A 19537-nucleotide genomic window follows, 5' to 3' on the forward strand; every position below is an offset into this window, starting at 1 on the left:
GTTACCAGTTGAGTGCACCTGGGGCACTTTTGAAATAAACCCAGGCTGGGCCCTGCCCCCAAGGGCTTTGTTTTAATTATTCTGAGGTGAGTGGGACCCAGTCATCAGTATATTTTTTGAAGCTCCCAGTTGATTCTTTTTTTAAAAAAATTAATAAATTTTAATTGCAGGATAATTACTTTATAACATGTGATGGTCTTTGCCATACATCAACATGAATCAGCCACAGGTATACACGTATCCCCCCACCCTGAAGCCCCCTCCCACCTCCTTCCCCACCCTCTGGGTTGTCCCAGAGCACCGGCTTTGGGTGCCCTGCTTCATGCATTGAACTTACACTGATTTGAGGCTAGGTTGGAGAACTATGGACTCAAACATTCTAGAACCTCATCATACTTTAGAGCAGCGCTTCTCCAGCTGTCATATGCACACACATCCCCTGTGCATCTCTTTAAAATGCAGATGCCAGCAGGTGGTGGGGTGGGGGAGGGTGTGGCTGAGAAACCTCAGTTCTGACTTGTTTCCAGGTGAGACCAAGGCTATCAAGGGAACCCCTGATGGTCCAGCTCGGATCAGCCTCTGAGTGATGTCTTTTCTTCCTACCTCCTCCTCCCCTTCTGCTTCTCCTCCTTCTTTTAAAGAAATCCAGTTCTCAAAGTGAAGAAAAGGATTTTTTTTCTGGATTTTTATTTATAAAAATAAACGAGGTCCTTAAATATTCCTCTTTTTTGAACATGAAATCAGAAGAAGACACCAAGCACGCCTCTGTCCCCTGCCTCACCCCAGAGCTCCAGCTGCGCCCTGTGACCGTGGGCTTGGGAAAATGTGAGAGGAGGCCCGGCCAGCTGTCCAGAGTCTCGGGCACCTGCCCATGTGTGCCCAGCTGCCCCATGGCTTTCGTCTGTGGCACATTAAGCTCTTGCCCTTTTTACACCGGGCAACATGAAATGAAGAAGTGATCAAGAGTGTTCCAATTTAATTTTTCCAGAAGGACATGAAAACTAAAGGTACATAAACTGATATTTTTTTAAAGGCAGCTGAATTCATTGGGTGCTTCCAGCTGTTATTTCTCTCCCTAGTTCCTTCTCATACAGTATCTCATGATTTTGTCCCAATGCTGTGATTTAAAAAAAATACTAACAAACTGACGAAAGTAAGACTATATGTTATATCTGTTATAAAACAGAATTACAAACCTTAACCTGTAATCTGATTTGTAAATGGCACGGATCAGTCTAAAATATCGTGCAATATTTTTGATATCCACATCCACCACACTTTTTTTTTTCTAATGAGAAAATCCATGACCAAGCTACACTGTACTACAGGGTTTTGCATGAGGAGGGCTAGTCTCTACTTTCAAGCCCTCTCTCCAGGGTCAACCATTCCAAGGCATTTCCGTTATTCAGACTTCATGGGTTGCTCCCCAGAACTCGCAAAAATGTGTTTGTAGTTTTCCCCTTGATCGGTCGACTTCTGATATGACCTATGGCCTTTCTATTTTGGAAGACGAAGATTTTTCTGGTTCACATTCAGCCCCCTCTAACCCCACCCCCACAAAGCCCATGTATGGATTGGTTATTTTGATTGCTGAGCGCACACTGGTTCTGAAAAAACTGTGTGCAAGAGCTTACAACTGGGGTCCCCGAGCCCCTCCACGGCTCTTGGCACATCATGCAGACCAAGAGAAGCCTGCCCCCACGCCGGGCTGTGGGTCGTCTCAAAAAGAGGAAGGATAAAAGTGTCAGCCTGAAGTCAGATGAGTCAGTGTGGCCATGGGAAAACCGTGGCTGGGACTCCCCACGGGGCAGTACTCTGGGGAAGCCAGGAGGTGGGGCAAAGATGGGCAGCCAGAGGGTAAGAGCGAAAAAACAGATACATGGGGCAACAGCAAAAGGTGTCAGGCAAATTCATACCACTGTTAGGAGCAGCAGCAATAGTCACATCCAGCAAAGCAGAACTAACTGGAGAAATGCAAGAATCCCCATTTCACAGATGAGGCAACTGAGGTGCCATGAGGCTGAAGACCAAGGTCAGAGAAGACAGATTGTCCACAGTCACAGCAGGGTGGCAGATTAGGGGCTAAGGTTAGAGCCCAGGTGGTCTGGCTCCAGTTCTTCATCCTTGCCTCTGTCTCCTCTCTCCCTCTTTCTGTGTTTCCTTCCCCTTTCCTTCCTGCTCTTTCCCATAGCTGTGGTGCAGAGGTTACCCTTGATGGCTTTTAAAAGTTTTCACAACACACAAATTCTGGAACTTAATATTTATAGCTAGAGTCAGATAAACAGGTTATTGGGGTTTTTTTTAAGTTTTTTTATTTCATTAAAATTATCTGGAGAAAAGCAACTCAGTTCTGGTAAAGTGGCTTCCAGGTGTCGTCAGGAACCCAGACCCTCTGTCGTTTGTTCTTCTGCGTTTAGAATGTTTTTCTATCCTCAGCATCTTGTGGTGGCTGCTGTGGTTCCGGCCATTTCATGTGCAAGAGGCAGGAAGGAGGAAGGACTAGGGCAAAATGACTTTTCACTCTGCCCTCTTCCCTCCTGCTTCCACCCCATCCCTCATCAAGGAGGCCTGCTTATCTCTCTTGACTTTTAGGTCAAAAGTGGGGAAACGTTCCAACTGGGCATATGTCCCGGGAATCCGTTCCTAAGGAAGAAAGGGAGACAGAATAATGAGTAGGCCAGCAGCATCCCCTGTTGCCATATTAACTTGCTGAGAACGGGGTGGCCAAGAGGCTCTCACCAGCAGGTGATGCTCAGTCCTGACACTGGAGTGGTTGGGAAGTCCCCTGCTTCTCTCCAGTCACAGTTCAGTGCCAGGTTAGTGGTGGCAGAGAACCTCTGGTTTGGGGAGCTGATACGGATGGGTTTCTACATTGAATGCCCTCCTATTGAACTTTACTCCCTCCTGTCACTGATGACATGTGATTTTCCCCCGTAGATCCTTTTTGACGTATTGAGTTCTGCTAAACTCTGTGTGGGCAACTTAGTTTGGGAACTTAAAAATTCTAGCTTGAGTTTTGCCTGTTTTGTGACATGCTGCTGTGCGAATATGAAAATGTTATCCCTTTAATTTCTAATTCTTTATAGTTTAGAAATGTGCAAAAACAACTCCACCTGCTTCAGTGCACAGAAGAATTATATGGATCTTTAGGCAGCAGTTACATCACAGGATTGTAGCAAACTGATTTTCATTTTTGACCTTATTCCTTTTTTCCCCTCTTTTCTGTGTGTGTGTGTTTTTTTTTTTCTTTCATCTGAGCACACACTATCTGGAATGATAAGTTGTTTTATAAACTGAGCAGCTCTCAGTTTGCTCTTCAGCTCTGCCTTTTTCTGCCAAGGATTTTTCCTGATTTGTTAAAGCATGATTTACTAAACTGATAGAATCTTACCCCAATTTCATTTTCTCTTAACTATCAATACAACGCTTGTAGTTCTGATAAAGTTTCAAACCTCTAAGGCACAGTATTCCACACTGTGCACTTTAAATCACTCACCAAAGCCCCTGGTGGATTGCTTTATACCGACAGCAAATGTGATTAATACCAGAATTTTACTGTGATATTGCTAAATAAGTTATATTGCTAATAAGAGATTGCCACCACAATTTTAGTTGCGATGCATAGGCACGTGCTAAGTTGCTTCAGTCGTGTCCTACTCTTTGCGGTGCTATGGACTGCAGCCCTCCAGGCTCCTCTGTCCGTGGGGACTCTCCAGGCAAGAATACTGGAGTGGGTTGCCATGCCCTCCTCCAGAGGATCTTCCCAACCCAGGGATCAAAGCCACAGCTCTTACATCTCCTGCACTGGCAGGTAGGTTCTTTACCACTAGCACTGCCTGGGAAGCCCTTTAGTTGTCATAAATGACCATAGTTTCTGGCCAGCTTCCTCACAGAGAAAAGACATCCAGGTTTAAAAATTGATTCTGTTTTTTTGTTCTTTAGTCCCACTTGAAATTGAATTACATACATCACAGTCGTGTAGTCAGACTTTACTATTTCCCTTGAGGAAGGACGTACCAGCAAGTTCTCCAAATGTCATCTGGTGGCACCAGCCGGCATTCACAACCCCCTCATGGCCAGGGGTTGCCGGTGGTCCTCGGGGAGGAAGAGACTCTCTGAAGCCTGTGTTGGTCTCTGCGGCCAGTGAACACTTTACCGTCTGTAGCTGTAGGAGTCTGGCCTCACATCCTTAGGCCTCAGGCCACAAGTGCGCAGGACGCCGGCTCCTCTGATAGAAGCCAGGCTGCCTGGGTGTTTCGCCATGGGTTCCAGCCTCGTCATCTCCCATAATCTCCACCTGGCCGCCAAATGCTACCCAGCAGGGCAGCGAGGGGGCAGCCGGGCACACCCGTCTCACTCTGCCCTTTAACTTGGCTTCCACGATGGTGCCTGTCTGTTTGATTTTCATTTGAACCAAAATAATGAACAAATCAAGAGTCCACAAAAAAAAAAGACCCAAGTGTCTGGCATTTCTTGAGAGATGAGATCTGGCCAACCAGAACCCCAAGACTACCCTGGCAGTGACTGGATGGAGCTGAGTCAAGGTTGAACACTCTGGCTGGGGTCTGGGCCATCCAGCTCATCACAGCATCCTGGACAATGAGGACCAGAGCCAGCCGGCATCCGTGATCGTGTTGGGGCTGTTCCTTTTGCTATGGCAGTGGAAAGCTTCCGTCTTCACTCGTGTCTGTGTCAAAAGTCAGGGAACAGGAATTATACTGGAAGGGCTCTGCGCTAAGTGGGAGAGAGGGAGAGAGGGAGAGAGGGCGAGGCTGGGGAGGCATGCTTCTGTGAAAAAGTGAGACAGAAGCCACTAATTTTCACAAGTAAGTGGTAGCCCACTTCCCTCACTTGGTGCCTCGACACTCTGTGTACTTGACTTTCAATCCCTGATACAGTTGCTTCCATGCAGGTGTTTTTGTTTGTTTGTTTTTACCAAAAATTGCCACGTCAAATGCAGTTCCACAGACTCTTCCATGACCCCGTCCAGCCTACGGGAGCAGGTGGATCCTGGTTTCCCTTCCCTTGACCCTGGCCAGACCTTCATGATGAGCTCCATGACTGAACCTGGCAGGAGAGCCCTTGCTGGACTCCCCAGGACCAGGTTAGAGAAGACAGTGAGCCCTCTGGACTGCTGACTTCTCCCAGGACATGCACCCTGGAACCCAGCCACCCAGTTGTGAGGAAGCTCAAGCCGCATGGTGTTCATGTGGCATCATGTCCCCTGCCCCAGCTGGGACCAACCTCTAGACACAGGCTGATAATGATTTGTCATCTGTTTAAACACCCACCCTGTCTTCTTGGGGAAAGAAAAAGGCTTGAGTTCATCTCCAGGTGATTCCAGCCCCTGGCTGTCAAGTCTCTACCCGCAGCCTTCAGGTCTTCCCAGCTGAGGTCTCCGAAAAGACCTACTGTCCCCCGTCTTTGCCCTGTCTGCATGGCTGACCTCCAGAACCTGGGAGCCTCCTAATGGTTTCTCATGACTGAGCTTTGGAATAATTTGTTATGCAGCATAAAGATGACCAGGGCAGTTCCTTTTGAGAATTAGCTCTAAGTGGCCACTTCACCCGTCTGGTTTTTGTTTTGTTTTGTTGTTTTTTAAATTAAAATCTGATTCTATGTGGAGATGGAAAAAGGCACAGGTGTGCTTTGTTTATGTGAATCAGTCAGTCAAGGAATTAATTCCTGTTTGAACGCGTCACCTGTTACCACCGAAATAAGCATCTCTCTGTAATGCACCTCAGGTCCCATGCCCGACGGAGGTGGATATTAGCCTCCACCCGACCAACAGAGAAGTTTCAAACAGCTGCCTGCGGCGGTACACTGGCCCAATTCCCTGTAATCATTTCACCCTCAATGATGAGGAGGACTGCCTGAGGGCCCTGGCCTGGATCAAGAACAACTCCATCACAGCCGAAGGTAAGGATGCTGGTTCCCGTGCATCTTTTCAGAACAGCGTTTTCTTTCCATAATGAGTCTTATTCTTCGTCTAGTTCCAGTGTATAATTAGTGCCTAATTAATTCCAACCAAATCATTCATCTGTCATGCTTTGTTTTCCAGATTAATTTACAACTTGTTGTCATTTTTGGATACCCAGCATGTTTGCTGGGGGAAAGAAAAGGGCTGGAGATAGTTTAATTATCTATAATTATTTTATTACACGAAATGAATATCTGAAGAGCAAAGCATGGCTAAAATCATTAACTAATTAAAGAATAATTTAATAAGCAAACATGTTTAGCAATTATATGGAAAATATGTCTCCTTTTGTGAGGCTGAAAAGACCTCGGAAGAAAAAGAAAGGTCTGAGTCGTAAGGGCTCTTTTCTCTCGCCACCCATTGTTCTCCCTCGTGGTTGCCCGCACAGTCGTTCCCGCAGACGCGCACAGTCGAGTCGCCTGCCACTTTCTGCATCCAAATGAGAGGGGAAAGCATTTGTACAAATGCCTCTGCCGCTCAGAAGTGTCATCTTAAGTGTCTTCCGCTCTCCTACTTGGGTTCGTGGAAATTGTTCAACTAATAGAATAACCAGAACAGGGCCTCGCTGCTGGTTTGTCTTGAAACCCGGCAGTCCACTTTTAGAGGTGACTTTCTACAGCCTCTGCATTTTACTGAAAGCACAGAGAGGATCCGGGCCTCGGTCAGGTTATAAACTACCTGCAATGGGCTGGTCTTCTAATCCAGCGTTCAATTTGGTTCAGAGATAGAAGGATCACTAAGTGACTGGAGTATGGGGAATCTGTATATATACAATCAAACATATTAATCTATGTAATGTATTTATTTAAATATAATTTTGTCATGTTATTACAATTAATGTTAATTATTATGACTAACAATTAGAACCCACCTGCTGGTGCAGGAGATGTAAGTGACACAGGTTTGATCGCTGGGTCGGTAAGATCCCCTGGAGGAAGGCATGGCAACCTACTCCAGTATTCTTGCCTGGAAAATCCCGTGGACAGAGGAGCCTGATGGGCTACAATCCATGGGGTTGCAAAGAGTTGGACACAAATGAGCAACTTAGCACAGCACATTGTAATTAATGTTAGTTATTATAATTAATATATTAAAATTATATACTTTCTTCTAATTTTTAGTGGAACTTTTTGGTTAACTCTAAAGTTCCTACACTTATTTCATTAAAAATAAAAAATAGATATCAAGGGACATTCAATACATTGCTGAATTCAATTTTTTAATATTTATAGGCTATTTGAATCAAAATGTATACGTGAGATTGGCCTGTTTTCTCTTTTATGCTTGACTTGTCAAGGTTTGGAATCAAGGGTATGCTAGTCTCACAAAATGTTTGGGGAAACTTTCCACATTTTTCTGGGGTCAGAAATACTTTGCATCACCTAAAAATTAGACAGGAATAACCCATAAAACCAACTGGGTCTGGAACCTTTGGACAGGTGTGGGAGATACATATATATACACACACATATATATAATTACATATATATAGCTGTATACTGGGAACCCAGATTAAAACTTGATGAAGTATTTTAATATTTGCGTCAACACTTGGTATTATTTTCAGTTTGGATCTGTATGTATTTAAACCTGTTTCAGTATTTTAGTTGTTCTTTAATCACTGCCCTATGACCTAAGTACACTTAGGGAATAAGTGACTTTTACCGTAAAGGGCCAGACAGTAAAAATTTTAGACTTTGCAGGGCATATGGTCTCTTTTACAACTACCCAACTCTGCTGCTGTAGCAAGATAGCAGCCACTGACAATGTGTCAATGAATGGGCATGACTGTGTTCCAATAAAACTTTATTTACAAAAATAGGCGAATCAGAGTTTTCAGAACCGTGCCTTTATCCATACAATCTGTGACATCGTTGTTTTTGTTGTTTAGTCGCTCAGTCACATCCAACTCTTTGTGACACCATGGACTATAGCCTGCCAGGCTCCTCTGTCCATGAGAATTCTCTAGGCAAGAATACTGGAGTGGGTAGCCATTCCCTTCTCCGGGGATCTTCTGACCTGGGGATCAACCCAGGTTTCCTGCATTGCAGTCAGATTATTTAAGAGTCGGGCCACCAAGGACCCATTTCATCAAGCCCAGACCTCAAAATGTAACTTAAACTTGCTGAAAACACAAAAACCAGTGGTTTAATACAAAATATGATTATGTCTTAGGACTGTGCTCAGTCCTGTTACAATGTAATCTTTTAATCAACTGTTGGCTGTTTTGAGAGTTAGGATTCAGGAATCTTTTGGCCAAGAAAAGGGCCTTTGCATGTGGCAATGCAAGCTTTTTTGTTTTTTAGTTTCTTTCTACTCTGTAGGCCTATTAAGCCTCCTCTTGGCCATATTGCCCTGTCAGTAACCACGGCTTGAACAGGAATGGTGATTGTGCACTTTCTCGTCTCATTCCTATTTCAGCTGGAAAAGTTCCTACTTCACTTTCAAGAAAAGTATGCCGTTTAGATGTTTCTAGGTTTTAGTCACAGATAAGTGCTGAATTTTATCAAATGCTTTTTTTCTGCATCTGTTGAGGTGATAAATAATTTTTTCTCCTTTCTCCATTAATTTGGTGAGTTAGCCTAATTGATTTTTGAGTGTTGAACTAACTTTGCATCTTGGAATAATTCTTACTGGGTCGAGATGAAAATTCCTATATCCTTATTCCTGGAAACAGAATGCTAACATATTTAGAAGAATTTTTATGCCTGTGTTCACGAGGGGTACTGGTGTACAATATTCTATAATGCAAGTCCTAACTCTGAATGCTTATGGCAGAGTACTTAGAAATTCCAAAGAAAAAAGTTCTTGGCTTTCAAATGGGGGAGGAGCATCCATGCATTGCCTTAACTAGTGGTCAAAGATGGTGACATTCTGGTACCCACTTAAAGGGAAATAAATGATTTTGCAAGATTTAAGAATGTCTCCCAGTAGCCATTGTATAAAACCCATTCATACCTGTTTTTCTCTACTGAATGAACAGGTTAGGAAGTTGGTAGACATTAGCTTCCTATCTTAAAAGTAGGCTGCTTTCCAGTCCATTGCTTAACAATACCCCTGGGGCATCTCCCAAGTGGGTTGTCTAAACAGTCAGAGGCCCGGCCCAGGCTCTGGAAGGCATCTGAGAAACCGATCCAGCCAAATTCATTCAACTTAGGCTAGTGACCCTTTTCAGAGGACTCTAAGTCCTCTGCAGTCCATGGGGTTGCTAAGAGTCGGACACGACTGAGTGACTTCACTTTCACTTTTCACTCGCATGCATTGGAGAGGGAAATGGCAACCCACTCCAGTGTTCTTGCCTAGAGAATCCCAGGGACAAGGGAGCCTGGTGAGCTGCCGTCTATGGGGTCTCACAGAGTCGGACACGACTGAAGCGACTTAGTAGCAGCAGCAGTAGCAGCAGCAAGAGAAGTTGGGAAAAAAAAACGTTAACCTCCTGCCTTGAGGAAGCTCTTTCTCTTTGTTGTTTTTCCATAATTAGAGTCCTATTCAGATGAATTCAATTAGTCCCATTCCAGATATCTTCCTCACATGGGCTGCTGTGAGGAGCAAACAAGATTAATAAGCTATTTCATGTCCAGCTCAGGGTCATGTCTCTTACATGGTAAGAGTTCAGTCATATAGACTGTCATTAGCCTTGTTACCACCACTACTGCTGTGCAATGGGGTTGTTGCTGTGCACGAAGGTTCCCCAGGTGTACATCTCAGCCCCTGCTGTCCTACTGATGGTGCAGTCTAGCATGGTCTCTACACAGAAGATAGGGATCCGTGTACACCAGGCACCAGTCTGGTTGTAGAGGGGCACCATGGCCTTCATGGGAGCCCAGGAGAATGTGAAGTTTGGAGACAGCTTCCCCAAGGAGGGAGGATTTGGCTCAGCCTTAAAGGAGGGCAGGATAAGCAAAGGAAGAGAGAGGCTGGGGACGTCTGTCTTGTATCCAAAACCCATGGCCCAACAACTTGGGTCGGGCAGACTCTGTGAAGGGCAGCAATGAGATGGGAAAGTGGAAGGGTGAGGGGGGAACTTCAGTGTCCAGCCAAGTCCAGGTTTAGCTGGTTACTTTTTAGAGGTTGGGGTCCCAAGGGTGATGCTGTGCACACAACAGCCCTACAGAAAGGGGAGCCCCCATCTCCGGCGCTCACGGCAGGGTGAATTGGGGTTGGAGGTGGGGCCGCCATGCTGGCGGGGAAGGGCTGGAAGCAGCCACCTTTAATCCATTTGGTGGTCCTCTTGGCACAAGACCGCATCTCGCTCATTTCCACATCAGTGATGGGCCGATGGCATTTGAAGCAGGAAACTAGAAGTTGGCACTCCGTGAAACGGAGGAGCAGAGTTTTGGCCCGCATCCATTACCGTCACTCCGCCTGTCAGCTCTCGGTCCTTAATTACGCCAGAAAGAATGTGGATGTTTTTCATCAGAGTTAGCTTTTGCTCCCTCGTGCTAATTCTCCTTTTTATCAGGAGTTCAGGGCACTGAGGATAGGGTGCTTCTGCCAAGAGCCTGAGAGAAAAATCTCCTATGTCTCATTGGTGGGGATTGAGTCAAATGTGCACCCAAGAATCACAGCCTGAATCCTGGGACAGTCCAGGCCCAACTTGAAGACCAGGGACTCAAGAAGAGGGGCTTGTTCTGAGGATGGTGGAAGGATTGTTCTAGAAGGATAAATGGATTCTAGGTAGCAGAAACAATGAATTTTTTTTTTTAACTTAGAGGAATTTAGCTTTCCTCTGAATTTCTGTCCTTTGGAAATGCACAAACATCTCCCCCAAAGTATCACCAGTCTCCCCTCTCCAACCCCCGGCTCTGTTTTATCATGCCTCCCTCTGCTTCCAAAGGAGAAACAGTTGTTCTGTGATGGAATGAGTCCAGTCTGAAGGAAATTGTTTCAGGGGCTCTGGAGTTGGATGGGTTCATAGATGTAAATTATCCTAAACTATTAGAACTGCTCCAGCATCCTGGAGAAGAGCTGACATCACTGGCTTTCAACAGCAAACAAAACCCGAAGGGTTTAGCTGGCGGGGTGGGGGTTCAGATAGAACCCAGCAACCTAATACATTATAACAGTTTATGGCATTAATTGAAACTAATTGAAATTCAACTGCTATTACCTCTGTACTTTCCATGAAAATGAAAAGTAGGATGAAAGTAAAGTACAAAAAAATCCACCGCCTTAATGGCCCGAAATGGATCAATTATTTTCATCTTTAGCTAAATACAGTTTACTGCCTTATTAAAAGCATGTTTGTAAGAAAAGTATAACATTAAAATTCCAGTGCATGAATCACCGAACAAAGCCCTTGTTATGCTATATCTAATATATTCTTCCTTTTTCATTTGGCAGCGCAACATGGGACAGGTCAGGCTTGGGTCATGGAAATCTTATTCTTTAACTTATGAAAAATAAAAAGTGTATTCTCTGGTCTATTCACAGACATAAAATATTTTTTAAATGAGTGTTTATTTCATAATTTATAAATATTATTTGATATCTATGAAAATTCTTTCATTATCTAGTTATTTCCAAAAGTTAATTATACAGATAAAATGCCAATTAGAGGGTTGTTTTTAGGAATGTGTTATATCAGTTCAGTTCAGTCGCTCAGTCATGTCCAATTCTTTGCAACCCCATGGACTGTAGCACACCAAGTTTCCCTGTCCATCACCAACTCCCGGAGCTTGCTCAAACTCATGTCCATCGAGTTAGTGATGCCATCCAACCATCTCATCTTCTGTCGTCTCCTTCTTCTCCCGCCTTCAGTCTTTCCCAGCATCAGGATCTTTTCCAATGAGTCAGCCCGTCACATCAGGTGGCCAAAGTATTGGAGTTTCAGCTTCAGCATCAGTCCTTCCAGTGAATATTCAGGACTAATTTCCTTCAGGATAGACTGATTTGATCTCCTTGCAGTCCAAGGGACCCTCGAGAGTCTTCTCCAACACCACAGTAGTCATATATATATATGTATATATATATGTATGTATGTATTTAGAACAAGTTTTATATCCATCTGCAAATAAAGTGTAGTGGTATGAGCATGCGTGTGTGCTAATTCACTTCAGTTGTGTCTGACTCTTTGCAACCCCACAGACTATAACCCGCCAGACTTCTCTGTCCATGGGATTCTCCAGGCAAGAATGCTGGAGTGGGTTGCCATGCCCTCCTGGTTCTCAAATCAGACCTGGCAGGTCTGAATCCTGCTGAACCATCTACGGCTGTGTGACCTGGGGCTTGTCACTTAACCTCTCTGTGCTCAGTTTTCTAGAGAGCATAATTAAACTTTTCTCCTGGGTCTGTTCTGGTCATAATCATTCTGTTTCTTTTGATGTGGAAAAGGAATTATAATTCTTCATCAAAATACAATGGAATATGTAAATATACATGCATAGAAGTCATTTAAAGTACAGAAATTAATGTATAACTCTTGTTTCCTCTGGTCTTAAAAATGCATTTACTACAAAGAAAAATTCTTACTAATGTTTGTGTGCATAATTCCTAAATTTATTTCCTATCCTCTTAAGAGGTGATTTCCTGGCCAGAATGTCAGATCAGAAATTCCTTCCCTGTTCTTCTTTCCAAGGGATGATTTTCTTCCTGGAGAATCCTCCCATCTCTGTATCTTGGGTGTATTTGCCTTGTTTTGCTGGTCACACAATCAGAGTTGCTCGTGTGTTCATTTATAGCATCAAACAAGAGAGTAGCAAAAACATCGCCTCTCCATTCATGGCAACATTTCAAACAGCAGGTCTTAGTGCTTTTTCAGCCTCAGGTGGAGAAGCGACAGCTCATTGGAGTGGTGATAGGACTCACCATGTCTCCTCCTCCTCCTCAGCTGGGCTGTCACTGCTGCGGGAAGTCCCTCTTACCTTTGGAAGCTCCCTTGCACATTCAGTCCCAAAGGTCGCTGCAGGTGGGCATGAGAGAGAGACTGGGTGGTGTTTCCAGCCAACTATAATTACAGGGGCTTTCCAAGGTTGTCTTTTTTTTTTTTTTTTTTCTACCCCTCTGTCCCCTTTACCCCACCTCCTGATTCAGCTCTGTAATCTCCCTAATGCGTAATTTATCCCCTAAAATGGACAACAGAGATCAGCCTCCCATGAAAACTGCTGCAGTTCTATTCCATCACCCTTCCTTGAAAATCAACCCAGTCTGTTCTAACCATCGGTTACCATTTGCCATTTCCAAGTAGGACCGCCTGCCATTTCTCCTCTGTCAGCCATCAAATCAAGTGCAAAGACTGACTGTTTCTTATCTATTCAATAAACTGAGCTGCAAAGAAGACAATGAGCAGATATCTTAGCATACAACTGATATCCAGGGGGACATCCTAAGCTTTTCCACTCTATTTCTTCCGTACATGCAGCACTTCCAAAGAACATACATGAATGCATCTCCTTCTAAATATTTGCAAACACTGTGAGTTACACAGCACCGAAATAGTAGAACTGCATGAGCTGGATGAATCTTTAATGACCTGGAGTTGTCTGATCTCTGAAGCCCGCTGTAGATGACAGATGCTGGGGGTACCGCATACCCTGGGGCTGCTTCCCACACCACCCCAACAGCCATCAGGGTGTTTTGTACCAGGGGGACCCCAGCCACCCCACCTGGCCCTCTCAGGCTCGGACACACTGGCAGACTCTATCGCCCGTACAAAGCCATTTTCACTGCTGTTATTTATGGCCCAGTTTCCCCAGCCCCTCTCCCACCCCACAACCACTTTCTTTCACCTACATTTATTTGTTTCTTTATTTGGCTGCACCAATGAGGCATGAGGGCTTCCCAGGTGGCTTTAGTGGTAAAGGACCTGCCTGCCAATGCAGGAGGTGTAAAAGACATGGGTTCGATCCCTGGATCAGAAAGATCCCCTGGAGGGTGGCGTGGCAACCCACTCCAGTATTCTTGCCTGGAGAATCCCATGGACAGAGGAGTCCGCAGAGTCGCAAAGAGTCGAACACGACTGAAGAGACTTAGCACACACACATGCATGCAGCATGATTTCCTCCACCAGGCATAGAACCTGCGCCCCCTGCTATATAACAGAGTCTTAACCACTGAACTTCCAGGCAAGTCCCTCATTCACCTACTTTTAAACCCTTTCTTGCTTCTAACTCAGCCAGAGATGATAAAATCTATTTCACTCCGCCCCCTCCCTTTCTTTCTCCAGTTGTTTCCCCCTCTATCTGTCCTCCCTGATTCAGCCCCAGATCCACCCAACAGTCCGCAGTACAGTAGTCACACAACGGGCTCACCTCCCTGGAAAATATCGTTGGTCCTGGGTTTAAGTGAGAACCAACACACTAGGGGTGTTACTCTATACTGTTGTGTTGGAGGCACACACAATTTGGGTTACATTTAGAACTGGATAGGATTTTGTGGGCTGGAAGAGAAACCCAGTAGCCAGATCTAACATGTTTCTGTCTTACAGATCTCAAGTATACAATCCATCCTGTAGCTGGTTCAGTCTTTCTTTTTTATTTTTATTTTTGGTTCAGTCTTTCTTGTGGTGCCAACTTCGCAGTGCACAGCAGGTGGAAGTGCACAGCAGGAAAACCTGGCCAGCGTGAGGGTGTCCTGCAGTAAACATTGAGAGGACCCAGAAGGAATGCTTAGTCTCGGGTCAGCAAGCTGATAAAGCCTAAACACTCTTCCCTGCAGCTGGCCAGGAAGCATATTGTCCTACCTGTTATAGAGAGGCTCTGGGTGGAGCCCCAAGGTGGGCCGGGTGAGCCTGAAGTCCACCCATCACTGGGGAAGTAATGCAAGGAAGGCAGGTAGAGACAATCTTTGATCCTTGGAAGCCTCACCTGGCTGAAAGCTGGATCCTCTACTGGGGCCCAGACATGACCACAGCCACAGCCCAGCCCAGGGGGCTTTAAGAGCCCTGGTTCCAGGATTTCCCTGGTGGTCCTGTGTTGGGACTCCTCGTTTTCCACTGCAAGGAGTATAGGTTCAATCCTTTGTCAGGGAACTAAGAGCCTACAAGCCATGTGGCATGGCTAAAAAAAGGAAAAAGAAATAAGTAGTTTTTTAAAAGTTCTAGTTCCATGCAAGTAAAATTGCAATTGCAATCCATGCGAATCCTTATCCATGCAAGTAAAATTATTCTGATAAATACAAACAGTAATATTTTTTACCTAGATTGATTTGTCCTGAAATGAATACATTAACAATCAAACTCATTACTGCTGGGTTTTTTTTTCCTGGGGATTCCCCAAAATATAAGACTTTGCTTCTCCTATGAATTGTCTTCATACTTATATTTTTACTTTTAGCTTATGAAAAAGTTACAGGCATTTGCCTGAAGCCAATGTTATTGATAACAATTCTGTTATTGTTACTGATAGTAATAATAATACAGGCTTGTGTATTAAAAATGCCTACCTTTGGGCCTGATATATCAGAGTCGTGAGATAAACAAGAATTGAATCTAAAAATTTTTTGCAAAGTAAAAGTTGGAAACAACACAGAAATAAGTCACAACTGCACGAAGATAACGGAAAGAATAGTCCCCTCCCCGCCTCCCACCCTGGAGTAGGAATGCTTAAAAGCTGAAGCACTGAACTGGCAAAGAATAACAGGCTGACTTCATAACATTGGGTTTTGTGATATTCATGGAGGGATGTGATTTGACCTGTGACTTGTTATTTAGGTAGTAGAAAATTATAATGGGATTCTACTCTGTTTTGTGGGATGGGACAATGTAAATAAATGATCAGTAAAACATGTTTAGATGAAAATTTTAGATGACATCACATAGGTCTCACATAGGCATAGGCACACACAGAGTACTGTGCCCAGTGTAACTATGATTTTGGAATTGTATTCAATGAATACACACACATACACATCTCTGCTGTGGAAAGAGTGTTCTTCACCCCCTTGGGCATGGGTTTGGCCACTTGACTTGATTTGGTCAAGGAAACGTTAGTGGCTGTTGCCAGGAGAGCCTTGGAAAGTGCCTGAGCAGTCATGCCTGCCCTCCTGCACAGCTCCCAAAAGAGAATATGCCTCAGGTTGCTATTGGTCCAAAGAGGCTGAGAGAAGCATGGTGGTACTGACTTGACACCAACCATAGCCTGGAGCCATAGCAGCCAACATTTGTCAGCCTGCAGACCTGTGAGCTGACCTGCCACAGGCTTATTGTTTCTTTGGCATTGAGTTTGAGGGTAGCTTGTTACACAGCATTATTGTGACAATAGCTGACAGTTACAATAACCAAAGTCTCATGTTTGGGGGAGGTGTTTCAAATTACACTAAAAGACAAACTAAAAAATAACTATTTAGAAGTTAGCATATCTATATCTATATATATATATCTATATATATATATATATATATATATAGAGAGAGAGAGAGAGAGAGAGAGAGACATCTAATTTAAATACAAGAGGTTTCATGAAACGTATTATCTTTTGAAGTCCTCAGACTCTCCAACTGCCTACAATCTATGGGCAACCCTGGCTAAACATACAACCCTCTGATGACCCCAGCAGCCTGGCATTGCTGGGGCTTCTATGAGCCTGTAATGAAAAAGCAGAATAGTTGCTAAAAGCCCACATAAAGGAGAAACTGGAAAAATAATGAAACTCTGAGTTGCATGAGGCCTAAACGCTTAACCTGTTACATGGAAAATGAACGTTGTTTTCACATGCATATTTGAAAGAAGGGACAGAGGCCCTCAAATTTGGACAATGTGAGGTTCAAGTTTTGGCTCTCCTGGTGGGCTCCTTCTTTGTTTTGTCAGACCTCTAGGAGCCACGTTTTGCAGCAGGTGGGTCCCTCAATAATTTAAACAAAATGTTGGCTCTTTCAGCCAAGGAAAATGCAGCTTACTAGTGAGTCTGAACAGGGAGGCGATCAGAGCCCCCAGATCAGAATGTCCTGGGGAAGGCGGGGAGGAGGGGCCCTGCCCCTGGCTTCTTTCCCGATTGGCCATGCGTGTTTGAGAAAAGGAAGTAGGCGAGGACTTCGTAGAAGCTCTGAAGCTCTGAAAAACACCTGAAAGCGATTCCAGTTCCTTTTCTTCTAGGCAAGTTCCTTTTCTTCTAGGCAAGTAAGATAAGCCTTTATACCTCCTTTCAGTTTGATTTTTGCATAATTTATTCCACAAAATTGGGTAAATACACTTGCCATTTATTTTGTCTCTTAAAATTCCTTTTCATATCATTTCACAAACAGAAAGAAAAAGAGAGGTAAAGTTTTGTGATAAAATTGTTACAGCTTGCCTGAAATGTGAGTCCACAGCAGTTTCTTTCTTTGTGAAGGGGTAATAATGCCAATTCCATGTCAAAAATAGCATAGAATAGGACATAATACATTTCACTCATAGAATAGGATCATTGGTCTTAAAATTTATATCATTATCAGAGAAGCATATGTAATTACTTCTGTAATATTTTTTAGAAATATAAATAAATTGTATCATCAAAATGCTCTCACACAATAGAAATCTTTCAAGATTATTTTATGATTTTATTTTTCCTCACCAAAAGAATACCCATCAATCTCTCACTAGGTCTTAACACATTAAATTGTAAAACTTAGGATTTGAATCTTTATAAAATTATCTGTTGCAAAGCAGAATGTTCTAGTCTTTAGTTCTCAAAAAAAAGTTTCCTTGAGGGAGGTGGGAGGGGGGTTCATGTTTGGGAACGCATGTACACCCGTGGTGGATTCATGTCAATGTATGGCAAAACCAATACAGTATTGTAAAGTAAAATAAAGTAAAAATAAAAATTAAAAAAAAAAAGAATGTTAAAAAAAAGTTTCCTTGAAATCAACAATTAAATATTAAAATGTCCATACCATCATGCACATGACTATTTCTTTTAACCATTGTCCTTTTCATGACTCAAGAAAAACTTGCATTTGTTGCAAACTTTTGCCATTTTTCCCCCTTAATAAGTATTGCGAGTAGGGGACAAAAGCAAGATAAAAGGTTTTATTCTCAACCGTTTCATTTAGCATAATTTCAACTTTCAAATTATAGGAACATAAATGAATATCCTACTTGTGTGTTAAAAGTACTTTACTACTTTGTGGGATGTTGTGTGTCCATTCTTCGCAAAATTATCTTGGTTGCCGTTGCTAGGTAACACCACTGGCTTCCCACAGCTGAAAAAAAAAGAGAGGGTTGGAGGGAGTAATTCAGCATCATTAGCACTTGACTAACAAGGTTATTGGTTTTCTTTTAAGCTATGTATCTTAGCAATCTGCCCCCTTTTCTAGGGAATGTCATCATCTATGGGAACTCAGTTGACACATACACCACTGTGGAGACCCTCTTGAACCTGGGGGTCAGGGGTTCCTGCATCCACCTGGTACAGCACCCGCCCACATCCATCATCACCTGCATCAATGACTGCGCAGTGGAGGGCGCGATAGAGGAGGCACTGCAGGCCGCGGGGGTGAATGTGTACCGGGACGCACTGCTGGCTCAGTGGAACAATGGGCTGTACTCGGACCCCATCCACACCGCTAGCTTCACCACGCCCGCCAAGCCCTTCCAGCTCCCCTGCTCCGTAAGTAGGTCACTGGAACCTCACCCACCACCTTGGGAGAGCTACCAGCTTTGGGGTACTTGGGGTCTGAAAGGTGGTGGGTGGTGAACTTATAGTCACAGTTTCCCTGCCACCCCTCTCCAGCCCCTTCAAACTTTGAGAGTTTCTGTTGCCACATGATGAGCCGCCCAAACCGAGTGACTTAAACCAACAGTAGTCATCCTTGCATCTCTCTCGTGGTCCCCAGGTGGGAGCTAGCTCATCGGGCAGAAATCCCTAGAGGTCTTTCCTGAGGATGAAAGGGGACTGGGTGGGGCTGGAACCATCTAGAAGGTGTGTCCACCCGCTTGTCTGGCTGCTGGTGTCAGATCAGGCTCAGGTGAGATGCTGATCAGAACAATCACAGACGGCCCCTCCATGGGACTGAGCTTCCCCTCAGCATGGTGACTGGTTCCAAAAGGACTGGGACAGAGGCAGTGAGGATCAAGAGGGACAGAGAGAGACAGAGATAGAGAGAAACAGAGAGATGGAGAGAAACAGAGAGATGGAGCCAGAGAGAAACAGACTGAGATAGAGACAGAGAGAGACAGAGCCAGAGAGCCAGAGATAGAAACAGACAGATGGAGACAGAAACAGACAGACAGAGAGCCAGAGATACAGACAGACAGAGAGATAGAGACAGACACAGAGATCCAGCGATAGAGACAGACAGACAGATGATAGAAATAGCGATAGCATCCCTCCTTCCATGACCTAGCCTCATACATCAAGCAGCATCCTTCTGAGTCCCGGAGGCAGGTCACTGAGGCAGCCCACATGCAAAGGAAGGGGAACTGGACCCCCCTCCTATTTGTGGATGGCGTGTCAGGATTTGAGGACTGCCAGCTCCCATACTTCAGCCACCTGATATGAAGAGCTGACTTATTAGAAAAGACCCTGTTGCTGGGAAGGATTGAAGGCAGGAGGAGAAGGGGACGACAGAGAAGGAGATGGCATCACTGAGTCAGTGGACATGAGTTTGAGCAAACTCCAGGAGTTGGTGATGAACAGGGAAGCC

The 19537-nt window shown here is 44.3% G+C and overlaps 1 protein-coding gene across 1 annotated transcript in view; it reads left to right on the plus strand.

Annotated features, from left to right (window-relative positions):
* The window catches only part of CFAP61 (cilia and flagella associated protein 61), a 236833-nt gene that overhangs the window by 158353 nt on the left and 58943 nt on the right, over nt 1-19537 (plus strand). Inside the window, exons 20-21 of the mRNA XM_052651239.1 lie at nt 5741-5919; nt 18209-18501. Coding sequence (XP_052507199.1) covers nt 5741-5919; nt 18209-18501 — 472 coding nt within the window. The remainder of the gene's footprint in view (nt 1-5740; nt 5920-18208; nt 18502-19537) is intronic.

Source organism: Budorcas taxicolor, chromosome 13, assembly GCF_023091745.1.
Source record: "Budorcas taxicolor isolate Tak-1 chromosome 13, Takin1.1, whole genome shotgun sequence".
NCBI classification, from domain to species: domain Eukaryota; kingdom Metazoa; phylum Chordata; class Mammalia; order Artiodactyla; family Bovidae; genus Budorcas; species Budorcas taxicolor.